The following is a 12,794-nucleotide window of genomic DNA, read 5'->3' as shown; positions in this document are numbered from 1 at the left end:
GCCTCCAAAAAGCATCAGTATTGACAGGTATCATCAGAAGAGAAAACGTCATGAGAAGGTGGTTCTAGATTGTAGCACCAGTATGAGGTTGATGTTTTGATGTCAATGTTGGGAGCAGACATTGTCAATGGTGGGATGTCGATGTCAGAAGCAGATGATGTCAACAGTTGCCAAAATCTTTTTTGTTTAATGTTTAAATATTTGAAGGGATGTTACACAGAGGATGAAGTGGGGCTCTTAAATACTGGTAATTGACATATTACAGGTAAGAGCCAATGTCCCTTTTTCTACTGCTCCAGAAACTGGGACACAGAACAATTGATGCAAACTACAGGAAACAAGATTCCACCTAAACATTGGGAAGAACTTCTTGACAGCAAGAGCTGTTCAACAGTGGAATATGCTGCCTCGGAGAGTGGTGGAGTCTCCTTCTTTGGAGTTTTTTAAACAGTCATCTGTTTAGTCATCTGTTGGAGATGCTTTGATTGTGTATTCCTTCATGGCAGGGGGTTGGGCTGGATGGCCCTTGTTGTCTCTTCCAATTCTATGAGCCTACGTTTTCTAATGTCCACATGACTGGTTCTGCTTCCCTTTCTTCTTCTGCTTCTTCTTCTTCTTCCTCTTCCTCTGAAGAGATTTTAGTAAATTCCTCCAATTCCTCACTGGTTTACACTTTCTCATGATTGTCAAAATGTTCCTCCACTTCCTCATCCAGCAGGTCTGAATATGTATATCATAGTATATCTGGCGGTCTTTAAGGTGCCACTAAAAAACTTATTTTTGCAGTAAGCGAGCTACTACTCCATTTGTATGGCATTCCTGTCAACAAATAATCTTACTTACAGCTTACTTGTGACCCTTAGAGACAAAGCTACTTCCACTGACGTTTGCATATTGACAGGAGATTTTATTTGTCCAAGAAAAAGGAACAGATCTTCTGTATTTTTGTTTTTCATTCGACTAGTTTGACCAGCTCCTAAAGCCATCCATTATACAACATTAGCTATTGTAACTGCTGTAACTGCAATCTCGAAAAGATGTGCTTATATTAATGATCTTAAATAAATGCCTTTCATATGAAGAATGGCCTGAGTTGCAATCCAAAAAATTAACTTTTCCAAGATCTGATTTGACCCCCATCAGTGTCTTGTTCCTAGAAGATGAGGCAGGGCTGGAATGTGATCTACACCAACAGTGGACACATTCCAGGTTTGTGGGATCTACCGTACTTGATATTTTACTATGACTCTGAAATTCACCAGACAGAAGCTGGTGCCCAGGAAAGTAGGCCTACAAGTGCAGATTAGCATCAAATATCTGTGCAATCTATTCAGAAGGAAATCCCAGTGAATTGAACATAGGGCAATCTTAGCACACATGGAACTGCAGCTTAAATCTAATAACAGTTTTATTCACAAAGATGTTTAAAGTGAGTTAATCCCTGTATTAAAGTAAAACTTCATAATTTAGTTCAAATTATGGCTCTTTTTGGTTCTTCTTTCACAGGAAGAACATTTATACATGAGGGAAATACAATAAGTGAAGCTCAAAAAGTACATTTGGTCTCATTCTACATACGTTGTTAAGTCCTATAAAAAGATCTTGGCCCTCTTTTATGTAACCCTGTTTTGAAACATAGCTTTGAAAATATCACATAGACATGGTTCACAATGGGGTCATTTCTTTCTTCTTTATGCTGGCACAATTACTGTCTGATTTTTTCTTTCAATCAAATTTCTTGTGGTTTTTTTTTTTTAAACTTTGCTTCTGAAAAAGCTAAAGTTAGCAGCTTTTATCTTATAATACAACATTCTTTATAATGGGAGTCATAAAAAAGGCTTGGAAATAGCAATTATATCATTTTAGCCACTCAAAAGTCCAAATTACAAAGTGACATTTATACAAATTCCACAATTTAAATGCTTTGTCTCCCATACCAATAGCTCACATATGTGGAGTTCCCATGCAGGCAGGGTCTTTCCAATTTCTTATGCAGTGCTTGCAGTTAAGAATTTTCTAATGATTACTTCTGCGCTTCAAGCCATTGGGGAAGTTCACTTTTACACAGGACCCAATAGGTGCCCCTGGGATGGGCTACCTATACTTACAACCTTGCTGACTATACACATATTTATTTTTTGGCCTGACAATCATAGAACAACAGGATCATAAAAGTATAGTGACCTTTTTCATTAAAACGTGTTTCTCTGGGTAGAAGAATACTAACAGGATTGTATGTGTGACTGAGTAGTTTAGATACAAAAAGGGAAATGAGAAAACATCAGAAAATATAACATATACATGAATAATTATAGATCAGAATAATTACAGATCAATAATTATCAATCAAAATAAGTATAGATAAGTCATCATTTTCTAACTACAGGTACGGTAATTGTTGTTATTGTTGTGTGCTTTCAAGTCATTTCTGACTCATGGAGATTCTAAGGCAAACCTATCATAGGGTTTTCTTGGCAAGTTTCTTCAGTGAGGGTTGCCATTGCCACCCTCTGAGACTGAAAGTGTGTGACTTGCCCTCCCTCCAGTCCATCTGCCATGGTCCAGACATCAGAGGGAGAGCAGATCTGCTGGACTTTACCCCTTCCCCACTACTGTCCGGGAAAGCAGCCAAAGGGCTGATAAAGCAGCTAGTTTTCAAACAAACAATCCCCTCCCAGCACAGCAAAGTCAATGTAAGCTACACAGTCCTGGAGAGTTGCAGTAGCTTTGCAAAAAGGGTTTACCAGAAGAATTGTCAGACGGTCCGAGGTTCAGGGTAACAGATAGGCAGGTAGATAAAGCAGTCCAAGGTCAGGTTTCCGGGTAGTCAAGACAAGAAGCCAAGGAGCCAGAGACAGAGTCTTTCCTCTAAAAGAGTCAGATATCCACTGGCAAAGAACCACACATGCTCCAGGTGCTTAAGAAGGCAAGGAGCTGGCCTTCAGCTGTGCCTGATTACGAAGACGCTTCTGATAAAGTCTCCGAGATCTTCGAAGGCCCTCTCTTTCTGCTCGACGCTCATTGAAGGTAGGCACGCTGCCCAGATCCTCCTCCATGTCCACAGCCTCGGCACCAGGCAAACTTGACTGCTGAACCTCTGGAGGGGCCATAGACTCTGCTCCAGCAGAACTAGGGCCAGTCTCTGGCTCCTCCATTACAGGTTCAGATCCCAGAGGCTCTGGCTCATCCTCTGAGTCCTCCAAGCCATCTTCCAGGCTGGGCATGACAACTACCATTCCCTTCTCCTTTTGTGTCTTGTCTCTTTAGATTGTAAGCCTGACGGCAGGGAAATGTCCAATTAACAATTTGTAAGCTGCTCTGATAGCCTTTTGGCTGAAGAGCGGGGTATAAGTAAATTATTATTGTTGTTGTTGTTGTTGTTGTTATCATCATCATCATCATCATCATCAAATCTGCAAAAGTCAAAGCCACAAATGTGGAGGGATAAGCGTAAAATGGAAAGAATTGTGACAACTCCTACTCTGTAAAAAAAAAAGTAGCAGTTCAATATGTTTCAATTAACTATTCAAAATTAACAATATGCACAAATGGGGGGGGGGGGGGAACCAACTAAGTCAGATACATCTTGCATAAAGAAAGAAAACATTTTGAATGTTTTAGAGCCTAGCTGAAGGCTTCATCCACAATTTATCCAGGGACAACTTTTTCTTTCACTAGCCTCCACTTTTCTTATGATTTCTTGTTTTGATTGCCAGATTTATCCATGATGTGGCTAGCTGCTGAGACAAGCTTATTCCATGAATTAATGAATCTTTTTTATGGCCATAGACCAGCACAGACAAGCTTACCTGTTTTTCCCCTTCTCTCTCTTTTTTCCTGTTCATGCATCAGGAGTAAGGTATTCCTTGTCTAGTGTAAGCGGTCACACACAGCTACAGTAGGAATAGCTAGGATTGAATCCCATTCTTTCCCAGCTCAGGCATTGTTTACTGCAAACTCGTTGCTGCAACCTAACACTGAAAAGCTGTGTCTTTCAGACAGTGGAGCCCTCCTGCACTACCGCAATGGCAGTGCAGCTAAAAAAACATCCAGCTAGCTTGGGGGAAAGAAGAAAAGAGGAGCTGGTTTTCCCAGTTTGACAGTTCCCAAAATACTAAACAGTTCAAAAAAAAAGAGTCAGAGTGTTCTATTTCAGGTGAATGGTTTGCGATTGCCCAAACTCATTCTGTTTCCTTTTCTTTCAGGGGGTACAGTCCCTGTTTACACCAAAAAAGAGATTCGTGAGGAAAAGGCAGATAGATGGACTTGCAGAGTTGTGGACATTATTGTATGATATGACTTTGCAAAGTACAGTGGGCCTTTTGTATCCACTGGAGTTTGGTTCCCGGATCTTCCATGGATACCAAAATCCATGAATGTTCAAGTCCCATCAAATACAATGGCATATAAAATTGTGTCCTTTACATAAGGATTTTATTGGGTTTTAATAGTTGTATGGTTTAAATAGTTTTTAATTGTAATTTTAGTAGTTTTATCATCTGATTATGATTGTAATATGTTATGTTTTATTTTGAATTGACTTGTTTTGTTCTGTTGTACACCACTTTGATCTATTTTGGAAAAGTGGTCTATAAATAAACTGTATTATTATTATTATTATTATTATTATTATTATTATTATTATTAAATGGCAAAATCAAGATTCGCTTTTTGAAATTTATATTCTTTTTTAATATTTTCAAGACATGGATGCTTACATCTCTGGACAAAGACTCCGTGGATACAGAGGGCCAACCGTAGTACTTTCTTGCATGTACTTTAATATTTCATTCCACCTTCCCTAAAGCTATGGCTGTTTCCTACTGCACATTCTAACAGTGAAATCTGTAAAATCAGCAAAACAACAACCATCTGTACCTTCCAACTGATTGGTCCAGTTCTTTAAAAATATAAATGCAACAGAATGATTCTTCATTTCTTCCCAAGGAAAGCTCTCAATCCGAACCAGCAAACTCAGTGCTTGCCCTACTTACTGAAACCCAGATTCTTTATTAGGTCAGTGCTTATTATTTTCTGCCATCTTCTTATCATATAGCACACTTTGATGTTGCTAAACATCAAGCTGCTAGTTTTAAGTACAAACAAGCAAAGACAATATAGAACTCTTCAAAGATTGTTGAATTGTTGAATTTACATTTAATTGGACATACCACAAAATGACAGATGAGGAAATAAATATTTATGATAATCATTTCTGAATTCCATTTAGGTTCCCCTTAGATTTCCATTTATTTTCCCCTCTTGATATTAGCTACAGTTTTATATACTGTGGCTTTGGTGCTGGTAATACTGAACACTGAAACAGGGAGAATGATCTGTGTTGCTCTGCTTAGATTTTCTGTTTGCAATTGTCAGACATCTTGCATTTTAGTGATAATTATGTGGAGGAAAGAGCCTTACAAAGCACAATCGTACACATATCCACCAAAAAGAAATCCCCACCGAGGTCAAAGGGGCTTACTCCCAGCTGGGTATAGAACTGCAACCTCAGTAAGGCACAGCAGGATTAACAGAAACTCAAGAATAAATGAGGCAGGAACCTGACAATACAGCAATCCAAGAGCAAGTGTACCTAAGAAGGGAGGATTGAATAAGTATCCCCAGAAATAAAGGGGAAGAAAACTGGTAATGGAAAGAGAACCTGTTACAAATGGTCAAAGCAAATCTTCTTTGCTGCTTCAGAAGATAAATGTAACATTAAATGACAGCAATGGTATTGTGCATTCCTACAGATACGTAATAGCTGGAAGAATAAGGTGACATGAGCATCATACTTCTGTGAGGTATATAATCCTTCTATCACCAAACAGGAATGAAACATCCTATTGCTATGATGTCCACTGTAACATTTGAAATAGTAAGAGCCTCTCCATAACCATTTATTGATTCATATGAAATACAACTGTAATTTTGCAAGTTTTATGCAAAGATAAAGACTAACTTCATCATTAGCTCCCTAAACAGAAAACCTATCTGAAGTTCTGTTCCTGAAAAAGGAAGATGTTCAGCCAGTGCCCTAATTCTTTTTAGAGATACTATGCTCTTAATATGTTGGTAACTTTACTGTATTACAGACTGATTTAATAAACAATTTTGAATGTTTTATCATTAAATGAATCTTGTACAGGTTGGATTCAGACTTACTTGCATTTAAAGAAAACCCACTGAAATCAATAAGATTTAAATATACTGTTTATACTCATTTATAAGCCTAGAAATTTTAGTCAAAAAATTGACCCCCAAAAACTGAGACAACTTATCCATAGGTCAATATAAGTACTTTAATTCTTAGTTTTAAAAAAAGGAACCATCCCTCGTGAAAGGCAAAACTGTTATTTGTCCTGGAAGCACTGACCCCAAATGTGCTCTCTCACCCATCCAGCCTTTAGTGTGAGCACAGTTATGCTTGTTCAAATTTTGTAAGTTCTTTTGCATTGCTTTCCTTTGCTTCATCCTTTAGATCCTTTGTTACCTGTCCCTAGGTTTTCCCCTTGATTTATCCACAGGTCATATCAAAATCCATAATTTTGGCCCTGAAACCTGCCCCTTGACTTATATATGAGGTCAACTTATAATTGAGTATGTACAATAACTAAAATCTGTAGTCAACCCTACCTGATTATGACCACCTTCCTTTTCCATATAGATAACAGATGAGAGGACGTTGGTGCCCATCCACCAATTAGAACAGAGGTAGGCAAATTTGATGGGCAAACTACCTTTTGGATTGGGTAAAGGCTTGAAGATTACGTGTGTGTGTGTGTGTGTGTGTGTGTGTGTGTTTTACTTTTTTTATTTTGTCATTAAAAAAAATATTGGTTGAGGTCCTGTATCATCTGATGGAACAAAACTATACACTATCCCATTTTCTCTTCATGGAGCAAGTTTGGGGAGGCCCACACAGAGTACAGCTATGTCACTGTAGATGCATGTATGATGATGAAAGCATCTCCAGGATCTTCTGAGAGTCCTCCAGAGGCTCCAGAGCATGATGTCATTGCCCTGCCTCTGCTTATAGGAACACAGCCTGACGTCATATGGCTTTATGTAAAGTGCCCCACATGAGACAGGCGAGTTCAAAAATCTGGGAGTTGTGAACACATCCCTTTGCAATGACCATAAACAGACATACACAGGTGCAGGTTGGCTTTACACATACATATGTCAGCAACAGGATGCCAGCCAGTACTAAAAATACATCTGTTTTGACTTCATTAAATGGATGAAATTATTTAATTAAAATTTTATGTTCTACACTGGATTAAGCTTATTACGTTAATTCTAAAGCAAATTAATGGTAACTGAATACATCAGAATTACTTCTCTGATTCTCTCATTAAGGTTGAGGATTTTAAATCTTATTTTACTTTAAATCTTACTTTATTATTTGTGACACCATGCTCAGTGCCAGTCAACACAATAACCAGCTTGAATTCTTCTACACTGAGAACTCTATGGTGGTCAGATAGTCCTTATATGAAAGAGGCCTGGAGCTAGGCATCCTGTTTCAGTTCCCTGTTCCATGAGAAAGCCTCCAAAAAAATATCCCAGTACAATAAACTGGATTCTTGATTAATTTTTATCTCTTTTAATAAAAACTGTTAAATCTCCTGTATCAAGAAATTAAAATAGTGATTAATTAGAAGTTGTTGTTGTGTACCTTCAAGTTGTTTTCTACTTATGGTGACCCTAAAGTGAGCCTACCATAGGGTTGTCTTGGCCAGTTTCTTCAGAGAGGGTTTGCCCTTGCATTCCTCTGAGGCTGAGAGAATGTGACTTGTCCAAGATCACCCAGTGGGTTTGTATGTTTGAGCTGGGATTCGAACCCTGGCATCCAGAATCATAGTACAACACTCAAACCACTACACCATGCTGGCTCTAATTTAACCTACAGAGGTACCCCGGGTTACGAAATTAATTCGTTCCGCCGCCGCTTTCGTAACCCGAAATACTTCGCAAGCCGAAAAACCCATAGGCTTAATGGGGTAAAGCCCGGATTTCGTGTGAAATAGCGCCGAAAAGCACAAAAAATTTTTCGTAACCCGAAAAAACCTTCGTAACCCGGAACAGTTTTTTAATGGTTTTTTCGTAACCCGGAAATTTCGTAAGGCGGCGCATTCGTATCCCGGGGATTGTATACTTCCTTTTTTGTACCATTAATATTGATGGTGATTAGGATGATTTGGGGTGTTAGGGTCCTGGAAAGGCTTGCTCTTGGTTCTGAAAGTATTGGCCACCAGTAATCACACTAAGGCTGTCAAATTCTGACTTTTAGTAGCACCTTCTTTTTATCAAAGGGAAATTGCTGGTTCCAGTGAATTTGACTTTAATCAGTTGCCCTCCAATTACTCCAACCATACACACTTAATCAAAGTGATTCACAACTGAAAAAGTCATCCTCTAGTGGTCCATGGTGCTGGAGAGGAGCATTTAGCCCTAAATTCTTTTAACAACTTTGGAAGCAAACTACACAGGTAATGTTCGGAGTTCCAAACTGTGTGCCAAATGTTATTCTTCGTTTAGAATCTGGCCTCTTATCAATTGAGGCACACATCTGGATTCACAAATTTAACCTTTGGCTAAAAATGCTATTTGTACCAGTTGGTTTGGCTCCATTAACATTAACAGACTCTTTTACTTCAGCTTGGAAGAAATCTTTATTTATGAAACTTTCTTATATTGGGTTGTCATTGCCATATGTAATCCCGCTGGGTTATAACAAGGCAAAAATTGCCATCATCCAGCGAATTAAGGATGTTGATTTACAACACAGGTAATGCAGGTCTTGGGAGCCTTGAGGATATAGGAGGGCCACAAAAAAAGCCGGTGATTGCATGTAGGCCATACTTCTCCCCGCCCCATTCTGGCTTAGAAGATGAGGTGATAAGTAGTCTGAAAATTGTGATCTGGCAAGCCTATTTTTTAAAAATGTATAGCTCACATGGATTAGATGACTGACATCCTAGAGCTATAACAGGTGGTCACCTTGTGGCCTCTCCAAATGTTGTGGGACTACAGTATAACTTCCATTAGTCATAGCAAGCATAGCCAATGTGACAGATAGCAGGAGGTATGGTCCAAAAACATCTGGAAGGTCACATGTTGCCCACTTTAAGGTCATAATGACTGGCTTAACACTGGACAGTTGGGAACCAATTGTATGTAAACCCTCTATATATGCTCTAAAGTAGTTCTATAAACAATTTATGAAAGCCTATATTTTCTCTACTATAGCAGCATTAGGAACTCTAAAAAAAAAGAACCATCATAACCATCATCTGAATGTTTTCATCATTATACTACTATGCTGAATGCTGTTACCATCCTTTTTCTGGTAAATAGCCTGTGCTATTAATAGCTGCATAACAAGCAGATGTTCAGTATACTGTATAACAATTTACCTATATGTCACCTTCATGCTTGATAAAGCTGTGTCTCTTGATTTTCTGGCTGTCAAAGCAGCTTAAGCCATAAAAAAAAAAGTTGGCAGGCCTCACACTAGAAGCTAACATGGTCATTTCCATACAAATCTTAGTGAAAGAGAGATTACCTCCATCATCATTTACATATACACAAGATTTGTGGCTAGCATTCTATTTATGTATTTTATTTAAGAGGATTTATACTCTGTGCTTCCAATATATACACATTAAAAACAAACATACATCTTCTAATTCCAATGTCTTATGAAGACTTCATTATTTTCTCTTCTAAACCAATCATATTCCAAACCAATCTATCTTTTTATGCAATCTGTTATGTGAACAGTTCTTGGTTGTAAATGTACACTGAAAGCACATGTCTGTTCTCTGCATGTCTAGTCAGAAGGACCAGGAGGAAGGAAGAATATAAATGAAATAATAATAACAACAACAACAACAACAACAACAACTTCCACTGAGTGCAATGGGACCTACTCCCAAATAAATAGGAATAGCCTAATACTGTCACCTATTAAAGTTCACAAGACTAATCAACTCTAGTTTCTTTAATAAATCAAATGATTAAATCTACATACCTTTGCATATGATCAGTTGCAATCAACTAAACTTCATAAGAAAAAAACATTTTGTTTTAGTTTTAGAAGATATATTCATAACTACAACAAGTATCATCTTAAAACAGGAATGCTCTAATATGTAATATAAAGAAAGGCCTGTTATAAGACAGCATGATTACTTTCTCCTTTAAGAATTCACATTACAAATCTTTATTGTTTTTAATCTGCGTGATTAATTGTAACCACTTCATAACCAACTGAAATGTTCTCTGTTTAATCTAATTAATAAATGAGATTATTTGTCATGGAATCCCCCAAAACACATTTAAAAATTGTAGTTTTATGAAAATACTAAGAATTAGTGTAGTGTGTAGACAGTTATGCAGACATGCCCTGAGAATGTCATTCCCAGCTGACCCCAATGGTACAACCTCTGAAAAATATACTGGCCTTATAACTTCTCACGGCAAAACCTACATACAGTAGGTCATCAGTTATCAGTTTCTTCATGGCATGGTGGTACACCAAGATCAACAAATCCAAATTCTGATTATTCCTAAACGCTTGACAACTGCTGCACAACCAATTTGCAGCTGATTCCTTTCTCAGTTCCCTGACTGATGTCCAAATATTGTCAGCCACATTCAAGGTAAACTTACCCATCTGGGTAGGCAAGTTGATCTTGATGTAAGTCAAGCTATTCAGCAATGCTCTGATTTTCTCTGGAGGCGTTATCTGCTTAGTGTTAGACCTTCTTAAATACACCCTTCAGGTTTTTACAACAATTATCTGGGCCTAATTCTGCCATAACTTGTGTATGATGGCACCCCTCTATTTATTTGTTTTTAAAAAGTATGTCTACAGTTGTCCAAAGAAGAAAAGGGTAATAAAGCAGTTTTTTTCAGTCCTTGGAAACATACTGCATCTGCATTAAGTCACAAATACTGTATTGGGATTCAGAAAGTTTCGGAGAACAAATCTAAATCAAGCTATGTTTAAAACTGACACAGAAAATCTCAATGCTCTTGCTGAGGAAAGAAAGTAAACATTTATCTGACAAAGGTCCATTTTAGAAAGCTTACATTTTCCCTGAAGATTTCTGACACATTATGACACAGATGTTTGGAAATAAATGTCTTTGTGTATCTTTGGGGCATACTTCTGTATACAGGTGTATCCTTAATCTTCTATTATAATTTGTCAGATATAATGACAAACAAACACAAATCTATTTCAGAATTCCAACTCATTTGATATGTTATCATATGAATCTTGAGAAGGAAATAGTGCATTTGTTGTTGTTGTGTGCATTTGTTGTTAAGTTGTTTCCAATTTATGGTAACTCTATCATTACAAGGGTATAAATAGTTGTTGTGATCCTTTATCAGAAATATAGACAGGAAAAACAGAGGGAGTTCAATGACAGGCAAAGATTAGACATACATTTTGGTGGTGTATGGTGCTGCAAATGCTCCAACCAAGCCAGACAAACCTGTTTTCCTCAAATCAAACACATCTTTTCTGAACTGGTATAAAAAAAATGTGATGGAAAGATGGTGGACGATCCCACTGATGAATGGAAATAAAGCAAGCATATAAACAATCTCAGCATATTCCAACATACAGTATACATTGCAATCAGCATCTTTATGGAGGTTTCCACTACTATATAAAGAGTAAAGCTCAGATGATTATAAATGTTTCTCTTTAACTATCCCTTGCTGAATAAGAACCAAGCCACCCAGCTGTACCTGCAATTTAAAAACAACAAGAACAACAACATGTTTCAACCCTATATCTACAGCAAGAATGTATGGCCATGCAAGCAATGCCTGCTTCGTATGGCTGGGATTTTAATCAGCAGTAGATTTAAAATATCACACCCATAATCCTTTCTTAAGCATCTTCTGAGGGCAGGGCTGATCCTTGAGCTGTGTGAGAAATCACACCTTCCAGATGCAATCTCAGGCAGACATTCGCAGGGATCAAATACACTGAGAGATTGTTTATTTCCTTCGGAAGAGCTCTTGGGGTACTTCGAATCATTTAAAGCCAAACATCCAGGGGCAAGAGGCAAAGGGAGGGAGGGAGCCCTGCCCCATCTCTCTCTCTCTGGCTGGGGCTGCACTGACCTCTCTCAGCTGCTCCAGCTCCTGCTTGAGGACCTCGTATTCGGCCTCCAGCTCGTCGTACTGCTGCTTCAGGGTGAGCTTCTCCTCCAGAACCACCAGCCCATACTCGGCCGCCTGGATCTTCTCGTGGGTCGTCTCTGAGAGCTCCTTGGTCAGCCTCTCGATCTCGGTCTTATAATGATCCACGGTCTCCAGGAGCTCTTCCGCAGCCATAGCCTTGGAGGGTGGAGGGAGGAAGGGAGGGAAGGAAGGAAAGAAGGAGGGAGGGAGGGAGAGAATGAGAGAGACAGAAGGAGGCAAGGTGAAATGATGGCAAGGGATGGAAAGGAGGCTGCAGGAGGGGATGGAGGAAGAAGGAAGGAGAGAGAGAAGGGCAAGGAGAGATGGTGGCAAGGGATAGAAAGGAGGCAGCGGGAGGGGAGGGAGAAAGAGGTGGGTGGAAGGAGGGAGGAAAGGAAGGAGGAAGAGATGGAGGGAGGAAAGAGAAGAGGGAAGGAAGGGATGGATGGATGGATGGATGGAAGAAAGGAAGAAAGAAAGAAAGAAAGAAAGAAAGAGGGAGGGAGAAAGTGATGGATGGAAGAAGGAAGAGAAGGATGGAGGGATGGAGGGATGGATAAATAGATGAAAGTGAGAGAGGA

The 12,794-nt window shown here is 38.8% G+C and overlaps 1 protein-coding gene across 10 annotated transcripts in view; it reads right to left on the bottom strand.

Annotated features, from left to right (window-relative positions):
- Window positions 1-12,592, bottom strand: part of BICD1 (BICD cargo adaptor 1) — a 123,003-nt gene extending 110,411 nt beyond the window's left edge. For all 10 annotated transcript variants that reach the window (XR_006104108.1, XM_042468818.1, XM_042468820.1 and 7 more), the window contains exon 1: window positions 12,154-12,592. Coding sequence is in view for 9 of the 10 variants with exons in the window: in XM_042468818.1 (XP_042324752.1) it covers window positions 12,154-12,366 (213 nt within the window). In the remaining variant the exon portion in view is untranslated. The remainder of the gene's footprint in view (window positions 1-12,153) is intronic.
- Between the last annotated feature and the right edge of the window lie 202 nt (window positions 12,593-12,794).

Source organism: Sceloporus undulatus, chromosome 5, assembly GCF_019175285.1.
Source record: "Sceloporus undulatus isolate JIND9_A2432 ecotype Alabama chromosome 5, SceUnd_v1.1, whole genome shotgun sequence".
NCBI classification, from domain to species: Eukaryota; Metazoa; Chordata; class Lepidosauria; order Squamata; family Phrynosomatidae; genus Sceloporus; species Sceloporus undulatus.
Note: the sequence above shows the minus strand (reverse complement) of the source record. Positions and strands in the feature narration are given on the sequence as shown.